The sequence below is a fragment of the Epinephelus lanceolatus genome, chromosome 21, assembly GCF_041903045.1.
Source record: "Epinephelus lanceolatus isolate andai-2023 chromosome 21, ASM4190304v1, whole genome shotgun sequence".
Lineage (NCBI taxonomy): Eukaryota > Metazoa > Chordata > Actinopteri > Perciformes > Serranidae > Epinephelus > Epinephelus lanceolatus.
In genome coordinates this window covers 23,362,202-23,384,732 of record NC_135754.1, presented here as the reverse complement: position 1 = coordinate 23,384,732, position 22,531 = coordinate 23,362,202, and the positions used below count along the sequence as shown (strand labels likewise).

The following is a 22,531-nucleotide window of genomic DNA, read 5'->3' as shown; positions in this document are numbered from 1 at the left end:
CTGATCTGCCTAACACAGAACTATCTGTATGATAAAGAACGATTTTGGGATCAATTTTTGGGAAAAAGGAATACCTGAGAGGTAATCAATATTTGAGCCAACTGTGCCCTTAAACTTCATGCACTCACATCCCTCAATCAGAGTCAAACATGAAAACAAAAGGCGGACAGACCGTTCAGAGCAGCTTTGAGCGTTCAGTGTGTGTCATATTGACAACTAAAATAGAGGAATTACACTACTAAATGTGCAGTTTGGTTTATTTTGTTATTCCTTGTTGCTTTTCAGCCCCTGCTCAATAATTTTATTTCTATTTTACCTGAAAAATAATAACTGTTGAACTGTTGTCCGGGGCTACATCCATTAACTTGAAAACCTGGGGATTTCTTTTAAAACAGTAGTTACAGGGTGAAGGCTGCTTCACAACAAACTTTTATTGTGATTTAATTTTGAAGTTTTGCCAAAAAGTTCTGCATCTTTGAGCCACAAGTTTCCTGCTTTAACCTCCATTATCATAGCTGTATATAGAGAATTTCAATCACAGATGGTGAATAAACTTTAAGCAGAACAAAGTGCTTCACAATTCAGCAACAAAGACAAACAGCAAAGAAATAAAACCATACAATTATTCAGCACTCATTTAAGGAGAAATGAGAAGAATTAATTTACTGCTAAATTAATCAATATATTAATCAACCAGTTAACAGTTAACCAGTTAATAATAATGAAATAAAAATAAAAAACAAACTAAAAACATTAAAACAGTTAGCTGCTAGTTATAGGCTTTATTAAAAAAGATATGTTTTGACTCGTCTTTAAAACTGTCCACTGAGCCAGCAAGTCTAATACTTAAAGGCAGGATGTTCCATATTTTTTAGGCGTAATAGCTAAAAGAAGCATCTCCAAAGGCTTTTGTACTGACATTAGGAACAGTTAAAAGAGCAGCTGTGGAGGATCTCAGGGTTTGTGGAGGGACATAAGATGATAGAGAGTATATGATATAGGAGGGGGCCTTAAAAACCAACAGAAGGATTTTAAAATCAGTTCTAAAAGATACTGGGAGCCAGTGTAGGTTACGGAAAACAGGAGTTATATGGGCTCTCTTTTTAGTTCTTATTAAAACCATGGCTGCAGCATTCTGAATGGTCTGTAATTTTGTTAGTAGAGTTAGAGTTTTAGGTAGGCCATCAGGGCATTACAGTAGTCAAGACGACTGGAAACAAAAGCATGAACAAGCTTCTCAGCATCTCGCTGGCTCAGTAGAGGTCGTACCTGAGCTATATTGCGTAAATGATAAAATGCAGTTTTGGTTAATGAATAAAAATGAGCTTTAAAATTGAGATCAGAATCTAAAGTTACACTGAGGTTTCTTTCTTGAGGTCGCTTGGGGTTTCTTGAGAGTAAATCTGTACAAGTATTGTACTTAAGTACAAATTTTAAGTAAGTATAATTTACTTTAGTAATTTTATGTTACTTGATACTTTAATGAATGGCACAAGTTTCTTTTCGACAATATAGGTGACATATGAAACAAGAGGTTTGCCTCCGCCTCAGGAAATTTTGAATCCCAAACGCTTTTTATCTTCCCTTCTGGTAAATTTTTCTGCGCTAATTTGTGCCTTCTCTGTATCGATTTATGTTGTATATGTCTTGATATTGAGGGGAGCCTGTCCCCTGCGAAATATTACACCTGTCCTGTCCCTTTACTAATCAATAGTATATGTAGTATAAATAATAGTTTGAAAATAGCTCCACCTCAACAATCAACTATTAATATAATAATATAACACTGACTTATTTTTATTATGAGTACTTTTACTTTTGATACTAAGGGAAATTTTGCTGCTAAAACTCATGTGCTTTTACTTATGTAAGATTTTGAATACTTGACTCTTATCTGAACAGTCTGCCTGGCTTGGATCATGCACTCATGCAGTGGTTCTCAACCAGGGGTCCGGAGACCCACCGGCTTCCTTGAGGGGGTTCCAGGGGGTCCCAGAAAAATGAAAATAGTTTATTTTCACTATTTAATTCACTATATGACTGAGCCCAGTGTGAGTAAGAGTCATAAGAGTCACTATTCTGATTAGAGTTTTCACTTTTCCATATTATAGAGTGTCTACAGGTCCTTAAAACATTCAGTGTTACAAGGCCTTAAAAGTCATTAAATACTCTTAAACTTGAATTTGTGAGGTCTTAACCGCTACAAAAAATGATCTAATTTCATTTATACATCTTTGCATTTCTGTTTGTGGAAATGAGTGAAGCTTTTTAATGTGTAAGTCCACATTTGTAATGTTACAAATCTTTAAAACTATAATACCGTCCTTGTACTTCAGACCTGCACTTACCTGTTGGCTAAATGTAGATTAACTTAACTCACTCTAATAACCATATTCCTACATAACACCTACCTCTTCACAAGGCCATGTAAATACTACTTACCTGCAATGCTTACATAAGGAAAACATGATTTGTCCAAAAATCTGTCCCAAATTTGGGTAAAGGCGTCTTGAAAGGGTCTTAAAAAGCATTAAACTTAGACACCCTGGGTTATCTCCTCAACTATAATTGACATCTACAGAATTCTGGTCTTTATCAAATCTAACAACCAAAATCTTTTCAGGTGGAGGCTCCTGAGGTGAAATCTTATCAAATGGGGTTCAGTCACATAATGTCCCTCAATGTATGGGGTCCTTGACATGAAAGAGATTGAGAAGCATTAATCTAATACTATGATGGGTTGAAAACCTTTCGTCTTAGGATGACCCCAGAAGTCCACTACAACATACAAATTTATGATCTACACAGGTACACGTGTGCTCCTATTAAATAATATTAAGCATCTAAAAGATTTATAGAGACATGAGGTATAAAAGGATTTGTATGAATATATTGTTAATATCACTGGACCAAACAATAGCTGATATATGCCAAATCTGTATGTATGTTCACTATATGCATTTTCACAGGTGTTGATGGCACAAAGTAGCCCATACAACATAGATTACAGAGGGATGTAGGGGATATAGAACATGTGCATTTGTCTCCCCCAAAAGAAACATGAAAGTAGCAGAGGACTTTTATTTTACAAAGGTATAGATAAATACACCAAAAATTGAGCAGGAAAAGGAACAAATTGGTGCAAAAAAATGAACCACAGTGCAGTTTAATGCTCAAACTTTACTGGCAGACAACCCCCAGGCTCCTGTTTCATATGTGTACACCACATGTTAAAACTCATGGTGAGGGAAAAATCAATACAGTATTGTATCGCAATATTTTTGTGTGGCAATATCGTATCGTCAGACATTGCCAGGTATGATTTTTTTATTGCATAAATCATTAATATTGTAAATACAACTTTAGGTAGCCTGCTTGAATAATGTTATCAGTTGCTTTTATCACAATACTCAGCATATTGCAACATGTTTAATATCGCAATAACATTGTATAGTGACTAAAATATTGTGATAATATCGTATTGTGGATCCTGTGGTTATTTTAAAACCTACACCCTTATCACATTTGGTTTGTATAGGTTGCTGATTTACACTCTGCACCCTCTACTGACATACTAAAATTTAAACTATCTAATAAAGGCTGAACAACCAAATATTAAAAATGAGTTTATATACATAGGGCCGTAGTTAACTGTCTGATGAATTTCAGTTTAGCTCTACATGCTGCTTTCCTGCTCTCTTTGTTCGGAGATACTGACAGAAACATGTGACTATAGAGATACATATGTGCCTTTGCATCAACTATAACCTGCTCACAACTTAACCTTGGGCAATCTAGCTTTCTTTTGACTCCTATTGTTACACAGAACATAGACTGATGTCTCATTAACAGACTCATCTTCCATTCTGTTAATGGAAACAAAGCCAGATGAAGTTCAAGTTCTTTAGTCTTATCATAGGAACAACAATTAGAGAGAAGCAGTTGTTGGCAATGAAAATCTGAGGCCCCATGGCTGCCTCCAACAATGCTCATTAAATAGCTATAAAACAGGAAATCATGCAAGTAGAAATAAAATCTGGATCGAAGACTTTGAAGCACAGGGCTAAAATATAAACATAAATAAAATTAAAGTAATATAATTGTGTGTGTGGGCAGTTATGCAGATGAATAAACTGAATGCAAACAGGAATACTGCATACATGTAACAGGAAGTAATAAATGTTTACATACAGAGGTGTTTGTAAACAGTAAAGTATATAAAGATAAAGTGACAGCAGAAGGTAAAAGTGACATTATAATCGTAAAGTATCAAGTGATGAGGTCAGGGGCTCAGGAGTTCAGGAGTCTTTAATGAACATGACGGTGCGCTGATTTGTACTGAGAGGCAACTCATTTGCCTCAAGGTCACGTCTCCATTGTGTCGCCCGTTAATGAGCGTGCATGCAGAGCGTTAAAGATGCAATTGTTCCTCTGTACTAAAGCTTTTTCCCGATAATTTATAGCATTGAAAGAAAAAACAGCCGCTACTTTATAACTCAGCAAATGAGCAGCAGTGACAAGATCAAATGAGAAAAAGAAGTTACTTTATGTTTGCTATAATTTATCAAATTCCTCTCTGGGGTTTGATTCTCTGTAAAGATGATGAAATAATGTGTGCGAAACCTTTTCAACCACAAGTGTCTGGAGTATGTTGAAAAACAGCTCTGAATTCAAGGAGAAAAGGCTGCACTATATGTCAGCTTTTATATCAGTATGATTGGATTTCATTGGTTGTACAAAGTTGGATGACGATAGTAAATGCACATGCCAGTTTAGACGCAAAATAAACGCGCACAAAACTTTGCTCCAAACTCACCCACAGTCTCAGACAAAGACAATCTGCCTCCATCGTGCACATAATGACCCCTCATTCAGGCTCCAAAAGGTCAACTTGCCCTCGCTGTGATTTTAATTATGGCCCCATTGTCAGGAACATGAAGAAGACACTGTTCCTTCTTTTACTTCTCTCACAATAAGGCCTCCTGCTTCCTGTTTTGAGAAAGTACCTCCCTATGAGATGCTCCCAGTCTCTTAACCGACAATCAGAAAAGGCTTCTCCCCCATTAAGAGCCCAGAGATGTGGAGGGTCCTGCATAGAAGTCCATCAGAGAAAGACAGAGTTCCTATTTGCTCCTCAAACACAAAGCAGGGGTCAAACAGGAAGCCACTTTCTCTGTGTGCGTTTTGCTTTAAAAACACAGAGGTCAGGGGTTAAATTTGTCGTCTGACTTTTGCATTAGTGGCTCAAACTAAACATCTCAAATTCATTTTGAAATCAAGACTGGAAACACTGAGATAAAGGCTTAATATTCATCTCTTCACAAGGGGCCACGTTCTTAAGAAGAGCACCCGTGGGGGGGTTTATCCATCTATGATTCCTTTTCTGGTTTCATTAAACAGTCTGTCAGTGATTTTCTGTCATAAAATCAACACTGTGCTCTGTCGTGAGGGCATGCAGGAGGATGACTGGTGTTTGCGTCGAGTCCACGGAAGGTCCAGTGGCAAACAAACACCATCTTCTCTCCCAATCAAATAAATCAGCGCATAAAAATCCCTTTGGCTACCTGACTGTAAAGCCAGTGTGAGAATATGACTCAAACCATTAACCCGCTGGCATGTATACCACTGACCTTTAAGTAACATTTACCAGCCAGCAGCGGCTTGGCTCTGCACTCCCTGCGAGATGCTGCCGTGACGGACAGGTGAGCGGTGTTTGCGCTGGAGTTCATACTGTAGGTTACCTTGTCTCTCCGGTGGATTCCATGTTTAGAGAGTTCAGGACCTGCCTCGGACCTTGATTAATGACTATCGCGTCCATTTCTGAAAAACGCTTGGCTGTTTGTTTTGGAGGCGACGGGAGACAGCTCACGTAGCTGGCTTAATACGGTTCCCACGATTGCTGTGCGGATGAGTTCTGGAGACGCTCGGCTCCTGCTCGAGTCCAATACCTACAGTGATATGAAAAGCAGTGTGCCTGCATTAATCATGAGTGTCCGGGCTGTTCACAGGAACACTCCTGATCCCACTCCTGGGGTTTTTTCTAGAAGGGGAAGAAAAAAAAAATGGAGCTCTGCATCCTGAGATTTTGATTATTGATTCATAAACTTTTAACCTAATGAAATGCTTGTTGAGCTGTTTGTTATATTAGTTGAGACGTCTCTGGAGGGTGATATTGATTTTAGATGAGTGCAGAGTCACAGGCCAATGTGACTCACTCTTCATTACACTATTATTCCCTTTCTCTGCTGTCTTCATTGTGATTTGTGCCGTGGATTGTAAAGAGACAGAAATTCTTTTATGGGAAAAAAAAGAAAAGTGTTTTTGCCGTGTTTTCAATAAGGTGCTTTTCATTACTTATGTGCTCTTGCGAAACTAAACTAGAGCCGCTGTTGATTTTCAGAAACTGTATTTCTATACATGTGTGTGCAGGCTTACACAATTCCAACAGTTTTTATATGTGAAAAGATATTACCCTCAGCTCTTAAAGCTTTGGTCAGCATAACACTCTGAGCATTTTGCTTTTTAAACTCAAGGACTTAAGAACATAATTCCTTCATACAAAGCTTTTACTTGCATTCATCAAATGTATTGTCCTATTGTGTCAAATGATTAGAGCGCCGAGGGGCAAGGGAGCAGAGAAGCTCCTTTTCTACAAGTACAAAAACAGGAGAAAAAAAAAAAAAAATATATATATATATATATATATATATATATAAATTTATATATATATATATATACGGTAGCCTACATACGTATATATATATATATATATATATATATATATATATACACAATCATTTTCTTCCCTCATCATCATTTGCGTTTTGATGTATAGAGCACAAATCCCAAGCCGGCAGAGACTGAGCAAATATTTCTCAGAGTAATTAAAATAAGTACACACAGAAATTTTCTGCATAGAGACACAGACGTGACGTGCTGAATTAAACAAGCGCAGTAATAAGTACAGTATTCAAGAAAACACAATTAACCATTTGCGTGCAAATGCGAGCACAACCTAGATGTTTGCCATCTGATTTGCTTTTACTCTAATGAGTAATATAATAATATATGAATAATATACAGTATGAAACAGTCTTTTTGGTAATCAGGTAAATCAGACATGTATTTCTGCTTCCTGTCCATTCCAAGAAATGATGAGGACCATTAGTACACATGTAATTATGGCTAACCACAGTATTATCCTGGTGATAGAATTTATATGAGCTGTGCAGGAAATAAATGCCAAAATACTTAACAGCACCTCTCCCAACAATAGAGGGAATTTGCACTCGACTAAATGCAACTAAATTTAAATGTTAAGTTTTTCGCTTATTATCAAGCGAACAAACTTCATTACTGGAATAAATCAAACCACACTTGCCATAAAACAAGTGTATTTCCGCGCAGGGGGGGAAAAAGAGAAAATGTCCAGCAGTAATATGTTAATCAGCGATGAGAGACCTTTTAGCTGGTGTGGTTGGCAACATGGATGCATGATGGGTAATTAACTGTTTGCAAACACAGGAGGATTTGCACTGTGCGCTGCTGCTACCTTTCCACTGCTCGAGATGAAACAGTGAGGGTGTTCACAGAGAAAAGTAGGTGATTTCTCAAAGTAGTTTGGTGTTGTGTGCGAGGGTTTTTCGAATCTGTTTCATTGAGCGCTTATGTAGAATTGATTTTACCAGACATTTCTTTCTTCTTCTTTTATTTTCTCCCCAGACATTCATTTAGCAGAGTAAAAGCTGTTAAGTCAAAATTACAACACATCACCAAACCGTCTTAAAAACATAATTTTAGGACAAATAACAGTATAAAAACACTGATCTGTAAAATATCTTATATCCGCTCTCCCATGTAGACTGTGTATAAATGCTGTAGCGCAGACGCCATATATGTTAATGTGATTGTACAGCTTTTAAACCACAGCATCTACAAACATAAACATATGTGCAGTGGGATTCAGGGGGATTTAAGAGATTCACGGTATTAAACCGTCAGCCCCTCTTCTGTTCACTCTGCTTATTCAAACACTGCTCACTGACTTTAGATCGACTATTTAATTATTCAACATTAAAAGAAATCATGTCCCCGGAATCCTTTGAAACCAAAAAATGATTAAAGCTAAAACGTCTATTATGTAAAACACTTCCTGTCTACCTGCTCTATACGAGTGCAGTCCTGGAAAATGTACAAAAAAACAACAACAAAAAAACAAAACACGAATTATACAAGCTGAATTAATTGGCACATCTTGTATATGTATTGTATATATTGTTATATATATTTCAAGGTATTTGGGAGTTTGTTTGTGTTTATTCATGCCCTTTATAGGGGCAGCATGGAGGGTGAGGCAGAAAGCGTGCATAGGCGTGGATTTCAGGGGGGCAGCAGGGGACACGCCCCCCTCATTATTTCGAGCATGTGCATTTTTGCACCCCAAAAACATGAAAGTAGCAGAGGGCTGTTATTTTGGCAAAATTAAGGATATTTACACCATAAATTGGTGCAAAAAAAGGCAAAAAATTGGTGCTTAAATTCCCCAGAGTGCAGGAAATTTAGTGTTTGATGCTGATAATTTTTTGGCGGAGAATCCCAAACCCCCTGTTTTAAATGTGTGTCCCCAAATGTTAAATTTATTTTCAAAAGCACCCAGAAACACACATAAGAATCCCAATAGAGCTGTCAGTGAGATGTAAATATGAAAATATCATGTACTGTTAAGAGCACTTATATTTGTATAGGCTCCAGAGACTGAATTGTAATTAAATCCGCCCCATTTTTATAAATGCTGACATCAAATCTGACTGTCTGAGGTCAGAATCAGTGTATGGATTCATCATCAGGGCTCGTGAAGACTACAACAGAGAGCTGATGTCTCGTGATCAAACACTGGTGATGCCTCTGACTTCCTCCACACTCTGAGACACAGGAGTGCACGGATGAGACAATCCCCCGGTCGTACCAAACCACAGCAGCTCATGGAGCAGAGGTGAGAGAAAACACAACAAAATAAATAACACCAACAGAAAGCCGTGGGTGCTCCTGCTCCATCTCCATCATTCAGAGCAGCAGCAGCAGCAGCAGTGGTGGCGGCGACACAGCCTATCATCATCTTATTAAAGGGTCCTGTAGATTAGAATCACCGGGGCGGCATCAGAGGCAGGTGTCCCCACGGCAGGCATGATAACACGCTGCCAGCCCCCAGTAAACTCTCAGGTACCTGCTGCGGCAATCCAGGGAGAGGCCAGCTTGGAGCTCCTCCGCTTTGGTCTGGTCTGTGTGGGCTCAGGTTTGGAGGGCCCCGAGCGGCGGGGTGCCTCTTCTTCCACCGGCTGCCTAAACACAGACACACACTGGATGAGAACCAGAGACGGCAATCCCTTTCCCTTTTCCCTCCCTGCTCCCTAACACTGCTGGCTGGGCTGCAGCCAGCTCACACAAACACCGCTTTCACCTCATCCAGATAAAGCACATCAGTGATCATTGAGCGGAATAGTCTGCTTTCATGGTGTTGCCTGGTCGAGGTGCGTTGGTAGAGGCAGACTCACAACACTTCAGTGCTGCTCTGTGCACATAATTCACAACACTGCTGCGGAGAGCAGAGGAATTACTGTCACAACATTTGTTTCTACGCATCCAACAGCACTCTGACATGAAACAATATTTTTTTAATCAGCAATTGTACGTCTTGTTTTGATCTTATAGTGATTTTTATTTTATTTTTCTTTGCCAGCCATGTTGCAACAGAGTGTAAGTGTCACCTGGATGTATGCATCAGCTCCATTTCTCGCCGTTACATTTGATTGTCGAATTTGGGGGGGGGGGGATTGCTCCATCAAATATCGGCTATAACTGAAACTGCATTTCCTGAGCTGATGAGATAAGGTTAGTGAATCACCGAAGCTGAGCTCATCACCGACACACACACACAGGGACACACACACACACGCACAATCCCCTTGTTCAATCACCCCTCCTATTGCTTTTATATATATTTCAGGTGGGCTACGGCTGCGTTTTTTGTCTGTTATGTATCATTTAGCCTGTTTTCACACACAGGAAATTGTTAAATATTCCACATTTTTTAATTTATCGCTTCATTTTTGTATTTTAAATTTTAAAAACAGGAATTTTAAGAATAGGAAAAACAAAATACAGTTTCGCGTTCATGTGCTTTAAATGAAATCTTACAATTTTACACGGTCAGGCTGTGTTTTCCTAACATTTTACAATTAAAAACAATCACCTGCTGCCTTTTTAACCTCATATTTGTCTTTTCAGGGTGTATTTCTGACACAAAAATGGAGCAATCCAAAAATCTGCATCAGTTATTTGTGTCCAGTCTGGCTGCTGAGGGAGAAGAGGAAAAATAAAACAGCCCAGCCTGTGCTTGTGCTGCCAGTGAGGAATTCAGGTTAGTCCCAGAGGACATCACACCTGTCAAGAAAGCAGGATGCAATAACACCCTCCATCCCAAAAAATAGATCTGAGGAAGCATTATCTAATATAATGAAAAATAGATCTGAGGCACTGACAAAGCAGATGAAATGGTAAAACAAGCTCAGTGTAATCGCTTTTATTCTGCTTTGATAGGCCTCTGGTTTTAAGTGAGGAGGAGGAGGAGGAATGAAAATATAGAAGTGTGAAAGGTTGGGGGAAATTTAAAGAAATAAAATGTAAAGTTTAAAGTTATTTGGCCCCAGTGTGACAGACTGGTGTGGTGGAGGAAGCACCCTTTTTTTGCCTCTTCCACCAGGAGACCGCCCATATGTGCGTTTAATCCACATTTACAAGCAACTCCTATCTTCCTCCTATTCCACCATCACTGTCCCTGCTCCCCAAACTGCCTTTTTCCTCCTCACATGCTTTTTCTCTGCAGTCGTCCGCCCGGCTTCCTCCAGCCTCTCTCTCTCTCTCTCTCTCTCCTCTTCCTCCCTCCCTCCTCCTCTTTCCTTTTTTTTTTCTTCCTCCTATTTATGAAAACGTCACTTCAAGTCCCTCCCTGTTTGAATCTCATTAGTTTCTTGTGTGTTTCTCCCTGTCAATAATCCTGAATCCAGACTCTCTCTATTTCCATCCCTCTCTATCTGTCAATCAGCGCCGCCTTTGAACTGAAAACCACTCCGACCAACTTCAACTCACTCAATCCGAGCGGCTCGGCTCCTTCTCCGGCTTCCTTTTTCTGCCAAGATTCCCTTCTTTTTTAGTTTTCTACCAGCCAGCCAGAGCTTTGGAAAACGCCAATACAAGACCCCCAAAACTTAAACTCGGACTCTCTTAGATCAAGGGTTTTAAGAAAAAACTTCGTGTTTTTTTTTGCCCCCCTCACACACGCAACAACAAGAAAAATTTTCGCACGGGGAAAAATGCCGCAGCTCAACGGCGGTGGAGGGGACGATCTGGGTGCAAACGATGAAATGATTTCCTTCAAAGACGAAGGGGAGCAGGAAGAGAAAATTTCGGAGAACTCCTCGGCAGAAAGGGATTTAGCCGATGTCAAATCTTCTCTCGTAAACGAGTCGGAAACGAATCAAAACAGCTCGTCGGATTCAGAGGTAAGTTGCACATTATGAGCAACCCCGATGCGTTCAGGGGCCTACATTTCTTACACACTTGCAAAAAGAAAAGTTAACTCTCACCCCTCATCGCCCGCTGTGTTAACTTTAACGCAATCCCTGTGTTTCATTGCATTTTTCAAGGCGGAAAGACGGCCTCCGCCTAGATCTGAAACTTTCAGAGACAAAACAAGAGAAAGTTTAGAGGAGGGTGAGTCTCTGCTTTATTCTTCCACTCTTTATGCTCATGTCTGCACCGTGACATTGTGTGTGCCGCGCGGAGGGCATCTCCTCCGCCTCATTCCTCAAATGCATATTTGTGGGAAATTAAAAAAAAAAGTTTACAAGGCCACTTTATAAAAAAAGTTTTCTTCTTCTCCCCCCACCCCTCCCTCCCCACCCCCCGCCATGTTAGCTGCGAAAAGGCAAGATGGAGGGCTGTTCAAGAGCCCACCGTACCCGGGCTATCCATTTATAATGATCCCCGATCTCACAAGCCCCTACCTTCCCAATGGATCACTTTCTCCAACAGCACGCACAGTAAGTTCATTTATTTACAACTGTATGCACACACACACACACACACTCCTCACACACACACACACACTCCTCCTCACACACACACACACACCTTGCAGACACACCGGGGGCAGCCGTGTTGTCACCCAGAGAGTGTAGCCCCCCGATAAAAATGTAGAGCCAAGTTTTTGCAACTCATGAAGTGTACCGTACAACGGCATGCATGTCCGCCTGCAGCCTGTGTGTGTGTGTGTGTCATGCACAGCAGCTAGCATGCTAACTGTGCTAAGCGCTAATGCAATGAAAATGGACATTCTGATTTTAAGGCAGCTCATGTGCACTTGTTTTGTACTAATGTGCAAGCTGGATTTTTAGTTTTGCAACTTTTAAAATTAAATGCATGAAAAATTGTATTAAAATATAATAATTATAATAATTATAATTGTGCAGTGTCCTGTATCTGGGCTACAAGTGCATGTTTTTAACCCCCTGAATAATGCAGTTGGCTTGTGTTTGCACAGCCTCATCAAACATGCCCTTTTTTCTACCACACGCTGCACTAGCATTCAGACCTTTACACTGGCTCCCTGACACAAGCAGTGCAACGCAATGTAAAAAGCACGCAAATAAAAAAAAAAAATATGCAAATGAGCTTTTCAAAGTGATTTGCATGTGTCAAAAGCCATGAAGACATTATGTGGAAGGTGCATGCATTAAAATTTGATTTTTCCCCCCTCTTGAAATAATAATTATTTCTCATTGATTAATATATATTTTTAAAAAGTGTTATTTATTGGATGGAAATGACTGCTGTGCATGTGCACCACCTTTGCTTCTAATGAGGAATTTACAGCCTTTAAAAAAAAAAGAAAAAGAAAAAGCACGTGCTATGTAAACCCGTATTTATAAATAAATTCATGTTATTTAGACACAATCAGCCCTGCTATAATTATGCACACTTACTCATTTGCTCAGCACCTCGCCAGTCCCACTGGGCAATGGCAATCCTTAAGCGGCATAATTTTCTCAACCCTGGGTGTTTTTTAGCCCCCCTATTTTAAACGGTTGCAATTACAAGTCTGCGCTTTAGGACCTGTCATCTCATTTTACAAGGTTAAGGCAAAGACCAGGCATTAGGAAATATGACCCCTCCACCCCCACCGCCACCTCCACCACCTCAGCTTTGGCTAACGAAACTGATATTTGTCACCTCAATTTTTTTGTGCACACCTTGAAAATAAACGTCTGACACATAATGCCTTCTTTTGTGTGTGACACAATTTCTGCTTTCGCTCGTCCAGGGGTTTCACATGAAATAATTTTGCTGCTTACACAATTCTTCTCTACACTTGTGTGTGTGTGTGTATTTTATAGTTAAAGGATTTTATCATTCCCGGCATATGCACATGTGAGAACATTTTGCCATTCTTTCCCCCTTAGTCAGCCAGCCTTGTTAACGCTACCGGCTGGAATGTGGAATTAGTCACTCATTATTCTCATCAGCACTGACACAAACACACATTCACAACAACACACACATGATTTGAACTGAGGCACTTCCTTGTTTCAGTGGTTTGTAGTTTTCTTTGTGCCTATCACAGCGCTGTGCCCGGTCCGTGGAGCGCTTCGTTTCATTGTGCTCATGCAGCAGTTAGGAAAGCAGTAAATTGTTGTAGGGTGGCTCGAGGATGCTGCGGCGAGACGGTGTTGACCTTTGCTCTCTTGATTCCACCCCTGAAATACTGTTTCCAGAAAAAGAGGTCTTTTATTATTTAGATATGTGCCACCTGATTTGTTACCTGTTGTTTGGTTTCCTCTCTGCGCCACTTGTTCCAAAATCTAAAAAGCCACAGCTGATTATTGAGATGCTTTATTCACATATTAGGAGACGACACTTACACATGTACCTGAGCTGTGACTGAGGATGGTTTTCGGCTCGCGGTGATCTTCCTACTGTACAGCCTCGGCCCCCACTGTCTGCAGCGCCCTGTGTGTCCAGCCATTAGAGCTTTGAAGTCAGCGGCCGCTGTAATATAAATGTATTAGACTTAAAGCTGGCATAAATAATTCACCTGGACATTGATTAGCTGTCTTGCTCCCTAACATGTCATGTGAGGCACTGAATATGACTGCAAGGATTATTGGAATGAGACTTTTCTCTGTCTTGTCATGAAAGGCTTTGATTCTCGCTGCTTTTCCCTTCATTTTTTCTTCTTCTGCTCCTTTTGGTTTGCTGTGATATTATTTTTAAAATGGGGATTTCAGCATCGAGGCCTGCGTTTTGTATTTAATATAAATGATTTAAATTGGGATTTCTGTATGGGGAAAATTTTCAGGTATTTCCCAGAGCAAAATTGAGATTATTTTTAATATCAGCTGGCACTGATCCTCATCTGTCTGGACATTTTACCTTGCTTCTGTTTTTTTTGTTTTGTTTTGCATGACTTGAGTAGGAGAAAAAAAAATTCCTGCATGTGGCGGTTACCATAATTTGTCTGACCTCTGGGAGCCATAATCAGTGGGAATTTGTTTTTCCTACCACCTAAGTCCAAGGAGGCTCACAATTTAGTATCATTTAGCAATTTGACATGACGTTGTGCCCCGGCTTTAAAAGCCTTCCTGTCCTCGTCTCCTCCTCTTCTCTCCCTGCCGTCTCCCTCCTCCCAAAACCTCACACAAAGGCCTGCTGGATCACTGGGTGCAGGTTGAATTGGAGAAGTGGCCTGCCCAGTTCACCCTGGTTTTTCTGTCTCCTTTCACTTTCCCCCTATTCCCTTTGCTCTCTCTATCTCCCTTCCTCTCCCTGTCTACCTTTTGTTTCCTGCCGATGCTAACACAGGGCTTGTGGAAAAAAGGCGGCGGGTTAAGTGCGGTGCTGTGGGCTAACATCACACCTCAACAGGTCTGGAGACGCAGAGGCTCAGGGAGGGAGAGCGGGATCTGGGCGGCCAGCTCTCCTGCATCGGGGCTGCAGGGCCGTAAATCCACTGGCTTTATTTACTGCCTCTCGGACTTATGAATGTTAAGATATTTGACGCCACCCCTGGCCCCATAATTCTCCAAGCCTGGAGACTTTTGGCGGAGGTTTTGAGTTTCGACGTATAATTACGAGTAGTTTAAAAAAGAACAAAAAAGTGAAGGGGGGGGGGGGGGGGAGAGAGAGAGAGAGAGAGGGGGGGATGAAAACGCAACACCAGCATCCACTGCTGTGTTTGGAGTGAAAAAAGACGCTCCCAGAACCCGTGGCGATTCTACTACAAGACGGTGGAAAGGCTTTGTGTGCTTGAAACAATAGCTTTTCTCCCCTTTTCCCTCTTTGTTTCAGTTGTGTTGTCGTGCCAGGATGCTGCCGCAGATTCACCTTCTCGGAAAATAAATCCACTTTCATACAGTCTGACTTCTTCCTTTATCGTTTTTTTTATTTTGAGGAAGACATAATGGAGGATTTTCTGGTCAGATTATTGTAATGAACATGCACAAGTGAATGCAACGCCACCTCCTTTGTGCTCACATGCACACATTGCTGTGGCCTTATCTGTTCTAATTGACACAGACAGACAGTATCTTTCCTGAATGTGGCAGCAGCATAAGCATAACAATGGTATATCATATGGATTATGTGTGTTCGGCTGCTGTAAATGGATTTTTGGCTGTGACAAGAGGAAAGATAGTTTAATGTGGATTTAAGGGACAGGGCCCACACCTTATCAAATTGGCTTTACATGTTAATAGGGCCTAATTGGTGTCCGCGGGGGGTTTCGTGGCTCGACGTGGCCGCATTTTGTGCCTCCAGCCGCAAAATGCACTCTGAATTTAGTTGGAAGGTTGCGCTCCTTTTGTCTTGCAAATCACTTTTGTTTACAAAGTATGGCGGAAGCGGCTCCCGCTCTCTCTCTCTCTCTCTCCCTCCCACTACTCCTTTTTGTGCTCCATCTCTTCCTCTCTCTGTCTCTCTCCCTCTCGGTGCTGTTTCTCTCATCCTATGCGAGGAGAGGGGAAAGAAAAGGTCCTTATTTTTCTCCGACTCAATAAACAGTCATAAAAAGCACAATCTGCTTTGGATTTGAGGAGTTAAGTTAGAGGGGGGGGGGGGGGGGGGGTTGGAGGGGTTTGGAGGGGGGGGGCTGGGAAGCAAAGTTTGGCACCATTAAATTAAAATTGGGGCCTGCTAGACATTAGCGGTGCACAGCACATTCTCGGAGCTTAATTAGTCCGAACTGTAATTGTTCATGGTCTGCCAATAGGAGTAATGCTCAGGAAAAGTGGAGTTGCACTAAATCGGCCCAGGGTTTTTAAAACAATAAATCACTTGCATATTTGTGCCGTGATTCAGATGGAGGCTCGACCTCTCCCATCTCGACATGTGGTAAATTGTAAAGTCAATGAATCGCAGATGTAGGGGTGGGGAGGTGGTGGTGGTGGTGGGGACTCAGAAAGAGAGGGAGAGGGAGTACAGTAAGGTTTTGTTAGTGCCTGGTGAATGAATGGAAAAGATTTGTGCAGTAAATATTTACTGAGGAGATATATATATATTTTTTCTCTCTCCCAGCTAGCGGGGCTTAATTGTCTAATGCTGATGATGTTGGCAGGCTGAGCCGTGCGAGAGCTTACGCGCTCGTCGATCTGTCACTCTGCTTGAAACACCACAGAGGAAAAAAAAAAAATCAGTCAGTTTGTGAGTGTGTTTCTAATCAGATTTTTAACTAGTGCAAAGGGAGTAGTGGTTCCCTGGTGGCAGTGTGAGCTGGGTTTGGGTGTAGCCAGCTGCAGTCAAGTCTGGTTTGGGGCTGAACCTTTTTTTAATTAAATCATTGACTTCATTGTTTTTAATGTAATAACAGCTAATCTGATGCCTAATTTTGACTTCAATGTAACAGATTATGCCTGTTACTCATTAAGTCATAGCACAGCCTGGGTGTGTTTTTTTTTTTTTTTTTTTTTTTGCCTCTTTTGGTGAAAACAAATTATTCTCAGAATGGATAAATCCATTTTCACCTCCTGTATCCTTCCTTGTTTCTGTCAGTGAGCCACTACACTCTGCTTTTCTGTGCCTGAGCAAAGAAAAAAAAAAAGGCATTAGGTTTAGCAGCTGTGCACTGGTGCCCCCCCCCCCCCCCCCCCCGCTCCTCAGCCCCCAGTGTAACCCCCCCACCTCCCTCCCCTCCCTCGCTGCCTCTTTCTCCCATGCATTTCTATAGAGCTCAACACAAGGATAGTACTGTACATCTGGAATGCAACTTTTGTCATCTGTTAAATATAGGCTCGCTCTGCTGCTGGCCCACAGGGCTTGGGGCTCCCTGAAACATGGAAATTAAATTATTGTGTGTGTGTGTGTGTGTGCATGTAGCCACCAGTTAAATCTGTATCCATATACAGAGCATGTCGCTTTATTTTTATTTACTGTTTTTCCTTGCTAGACAGCACATTGTGCACTCCCCGGAATTGTTGGCGAGTTCACTTTTAATTTCAAAAGCAGTGCAGAGGTATGCACACAAGATTTTAATTTGGTTTTTGAGCATCTTTCTCATTCTAAAGAACACAGGAACACATAAACATAAATATGCACCCAACTTTCTGTCAGTACTTTCAAAATACATTGCTCTTTTTGCATTTTAAACTCTCAGAGGATAGTGCGTTCATCCCAGTTAAGTGGCCTCCAGTATAAATACACGTGTTGACAGTGTTGGTTGGAGACATGTGCAGCTTCCTCTGGAGCTGTTTCACATGATGACTTGTTGAAAATGGCGTTACGATAATTTTAAGTGGTTTGCTAGAGATTTTAGATATTATTGGTGGTGTTGCGGCGCAGCATCCAGCCAGAAAGATAAGGTTAACTGACTATTGATTGCATTTTTTTAGACATGAAGGTTAGGATTAGCTAGTTTCAAGAGATGATTCATAATTACAAAACCTTTGGAAATGTCATTTTCCAGAGAGGTAGTTTGAGTGTGGGGGAATTTCTCGTCCTGTGGAGTTGTAAATGTGCATTTAACCATGTATTAACCATAGTGCATTTTTGGTTGAGGGGTAAAAATCCACAGAATGTTATGTGAGGAATTGTCTGAGCTCAGGTATCACTCCAGAAATACTTCTGGTATGTGCATTTCTTTTTTTTCCTTCTTGGTCTTTTCCTTGCCTTGAATGTGCATATTTCTGTAAGTTCATTCATAATGGGACCAGAGTGCTCCAGTAGCCAAATGAGTTCACCAGTAGCAGAGTGGGAGGGAAAGCACAGGGCAGGAGGGAGAGGAGGAAGAGGTGGGGGGGGGCGAACAGAGAAAAGCGGGAAATGTGTGTTTGGGCTCTGCGTGTGTGTGTGTGTGTGTGTGAGCGAGTGGAGGGGGACGGAGGGGCGACGGCGGGGGGAGGCCGGGGGTCGGACGCACAAAAGCCGTCTGAATAGAGCGCATAATTGCTGTTAATGCCAGGGCAATGAGAGCAGCGACAGTTCCTGGTTAGATGTCCAAACAATAGTGCCCCTAGGCTTCACATTTATCTTCCCGTTAAAAAAAAAAAAAAATAACAGCAGGGCCTGAGCGGAGAGGAACACAGATTGGAGCAGGCAAGTTTCAGTTTTCAGCCACGCTTGACGAGCAGGCATGTGTTCATGTGTGTGGTTTCTCCCCCCCCCCTCCTCACCCTCTCTTCCACGTTACTCTCTCCGTGCTTCCCACACTCAATCGTCATCAAAAAAAATTTGCCTTAAAAGCTCTTGGTGAGAGGGCCGCTGTGACGCTGGAGGAATTCTGGCGGTGCCGGCCTTCTGTTTGGATTGTGGATTGTGTTTGGGAAGGGTCAAAGTGCACCAGTGCTGACATGCTTTTCGTTGAGAAAGGAGCTTCCCCTCTCACCCCTTTTTTAAAATTTTTTTTTACAACAACTGATAGGGAGTGCTTGAGTCTCCACTGGAGTTTTTTTTTCCCAGCTTGTGTGTGTGTGTATGCGTGTGTGTGTGTGTGCATGCAGGGAGGAGGTGCCACACTGCCATCACAGCTCTTAATGATCATGTCGGGCTAGATAATGACTAGCCGTGCCAGTGTGCAGTGAACACCTGTGGTACACCAGCCTTTTATGGATGTGGTAGAATGCTCTGGAACGTACCACAGAAGAAGAATCTCATTCATGCTAATGTCTTTTTCTTTTTTTGAATACTTTTTGTTTATATTTTTTTTTCCATTTTCCCTTTTGTACATGAATAATCAGAGAGTTCTGGTGGAAAATTCTGGCATTGAATTCATTTAATGGAAACAAGATCTTATGTTACCTCAGTTTATTTATCTTGCGGTAGTCTGAGCTTCTGTATATTCTGAATGTGCATTATCAAATATAGTTAATCTACATACATGTAATATAATATGCAGACGATGTCTTGTTTTTGTACCCAGTTTGTATCTCCAGTCTTAATGCAGTCAAGGGATTTTCTGTATGCAGATAATCTGTTCAGAATGGCTCAGATGGGAAGGAGGCACTTTGTGTGTGCTAAACACATAATGGAGGAGTTTAAGGTGATAAAACTCCAGTCAATGTATTTTTGATCTACTAATTAAACTTTTAATTGTAGCAGGATAAGCTCCCGAGAAGAGTACGCGTGTGTGTGATTATGTGTGTGTTTGGGAAGCGGAGTGAGGCCGCTAATGAGGTGATCGTCTGCTTGTTTGTCGTTTAAAAACAAAAAAGAAAAAAAAAAAGAAAGGTGGTGGATTCATAACTGCCTGCGAGAAAAGGTGAGGGAGGTTTTAAGGAGTGCAAGCAGAAATAAATTCATCTGCTAATCTGCGGATTATGGTAAGATTTGGGGGGGAAAAATGTCAGCGAGATTACTTAAAAAAAATGCACAAGGCTAATAAAATGTAACCCCTTTTGCCTTTGCTGTGGTGTGCCGTGTGGAGCAGCGTCAGATTCTTCTTCTTCCCCCCCTCTCTCTCTCTCTAGTTGATGAACCAATTCCAGTGGAAAACAGATTAAGAGTAAATTCCCATGTTAGCTCTTTAACCAGCTGTTAGAAACCTATTTACACACAATAATAATACGCCTCTTGTAAAGAGACAGCTGTCAGCTTGTGTACGGTGCTAGATAACATTTCATGTGAACAGCTTGTCACATCCACACATGGCCTACGCCTGGCACGTAAGCGCTGAATGGCCAGCCATTGTGCAGGTAATGTGTGTGTTTAGTTGGCTCCAAAATGCAGCATCGAGCAACATGATTGGTGGCTCAAATTTAAATAGACTCCGGTGTAATTGTATACAGTCTGTAAACGGGTCCTTTGTATTTTAAATTACATTTTAGATTGACTTTCACGTTTTTATTTTATTCTTTTTTCTCTCAAAAAAATGGATCTTGTAATTTTATCCTGCACTGAAATTCAAACATACGTATGGATATTGTTTTAGGATGTTCTCATCTTAAAAAAAAAACTCCAGTGAGAGGCCGGTGTGTCAGCCGTGGTTTGGGGTCAATTCCAAAAGTGGACAAATTGACTCACGGCACTGAGCGTATTGTCAGTTGGCTTCCTCCCTTCAGGGGTCAGAGTGAATGGAGTGTGTTGTTTGGACAACTGTCCCGAGGTGAGATGAGTTGTGGCCTCTTGTCGTTCAGCCACTGATGGATGGACGGACAAGAGGATCCAAATGAACTGGCAGACAAACAGACAGGCAAGAGAGAGTGTGGCACTGCTGAGGTGGAAGACAATGTGTAGTCACCCTTGATTGAAATAATGACCTGCAGTTCGTCGTCGTTGGCAGCTCTGATGGTGTCCGCTGCTGAGGCGTCGTAACAGGGAGGAAGTCATCATTGTAGTCTTCCTATAATCAAACCGAGCCTAAGTGACAGCTGATTTAGTAGACCTCTGTGTTGGATATTAAATGCAGATTATTGCTGCATATGTTCTAGAGTTTACAGACTTTGGCACGGGAATGCTCCTTGGATGATTATTCTACATCCTGGTTTCTCTAATGATGGGTCTTGACCTAACTGGGACACAAGTCTTACTCCTGCAGGTTTTCCTGGGGCAGTCCCTTTGCTAAACTTGTTGGAGCAAGATATTGGATTTCGTGTTTGGTTTGGAAGCTACTGAAGCGGAGCAACCCCTGTAGAAGTCCAAAATTAACACCACAAAATTCCAAAGTTTGTCTTCGGTGGATAAACCAGGAAGGAGATACTGGCCTGTAACTTTCTTGTTCTATATAAGCAGTCTGTAATTCTTGTGTTCTCACAAACTGGCAGTGATTGCCTTAATATAATATGATCTTTCAGTACAGGTGAGATGGTTTTTCAGGACGAACATGTACACTATACTTTTATTCTCAGTTGGTAATTTATTTTACTATCCCTTGGCAATTTTAATTTCAGGTGTAGCAGTAGTGCTGTTTATCTGTCTAGATTGTTTTTGTGTGAGTTGCCGAATGTTGGTGATATCGGCCTTTGAGATGTCTGCCTTCTCTCAAATATAATAGAAATAGATGACACGCTTGTGGTGCTCAAAGCGCCAATAAATTGAACTATTTTTAAATTGAACTATTTTCTATGAACTATTTTCTTTCACACCTGCTACTGTGTGGTGATACGGTTGCTGGGTGTAGTTCAGTGGAAAGAAAATACTTCCTCCTAGAAACTGCTCACAACAAGGTCTGTGGATTATCTTGAGTAACCAGGTCATGATTTCTGGAAAGAGACATTGCTGTTGAGTTTTTCAGCTGTATTTTGTGGTGCTCTGAGCATCACAAACAGAGTGTCATCCAGTTCCATTGTATTTGAGATAAGGCAGACATCTCTACAGCTGATATCTCCAACACTCTGCAACTCACACCAAAACAATCTAGACTGATTAAACAGCACCACAGGTAAGAGGGAATGTGTTTTTGATTTTGGTGTGGCCTGTCCCTTTAACCGTGATTCCGAAACCTTGCAGTCATAATGAAAGTTGAGGTTAGTGACTGGCATCACTGAGCGGGGGTGGCCTTTGTGTCATGTGATGAACGTCACTGTGCCCTTTAGAACCAGGAGGTTCTTTATCTCCACTTTACTGCCTCCTCTATCTTTATTGGCTGCCACACTTTGCATATTTGAAATATCAATAAAGATAAATTTCCAGCTTCGTCATTACAGGTGGAGTCAAGTGGCTTCAGGATGGATCCTTCAGACGCGTGATGATTTTAGTTCTTTGAATAGCTAATCTGTGTTCCATGGGGGGTCAGTGTGGACTCTGGCAGTCAGCGTTTAAGTAGCCAGCGCAGGACTCTGGAGCATTTCTACTAGACGAGTCCAGTTTTGCATGTCTATAAAAGCCCTTTTGTCTGTCGTGGATGACCCTTGCTGTTTGTAAGGCCTGTATCTGTCTCTGCTCAGGCAGGCAGGCAGGCCTGCAGTGAGGATGCAGCAGCTGGCCGGGGCCCAGGCACAGGAATGCTGTGTGTGCTGTTTAAACAGTGGCTTGTCTCAGTGCAGGCCTGGAG

At 41.4% G+C, this 22,531-nt stretch overlaps 1 protein-coding gene across 40 annotated transcripts in view; it reads left to right on the top strand.

Moving 5' to 3' along the window:
* The first annotated feature begins 10,953 nt into the window (after window positions 1–10,953).
* The window catches only part of tcf7l2 (transcription factor 7 like 2), a 103,856-nt gene continuing 92,278 nt past the window's right edge, over window positions 10,954–22,531 (top strand). For 32 of the 40 annotated variants that reach the window (XM_033611122.2, XM_033611123.2, XM_078163318.1 and 29 more), the window contains exons 1-3: window positions 10,962–11,558; window positions 11,703–11,769; window positions 11,974–12,098. In XM_033611122.2, coding sequence (XP_033467013.1) covers window positions 11,370–11,558; window positions 11,703–11,769; window positions 11,974–12,098 — 381 coding nt within the window. In that variant the 5' untranslated portion in view covers window positions 10,962–11,369. Of the gene's footprint in view, window positions 11,559–11,702; window positions 11,770–11,973; window positions 12,099–22,531 lie in introns of all 40 variants that reach the window. The other 8 variants (XM_033611119.2, XM_078163333.1, XM_078163330.1 and 5 more) reach the window with 4 other exon arrangements.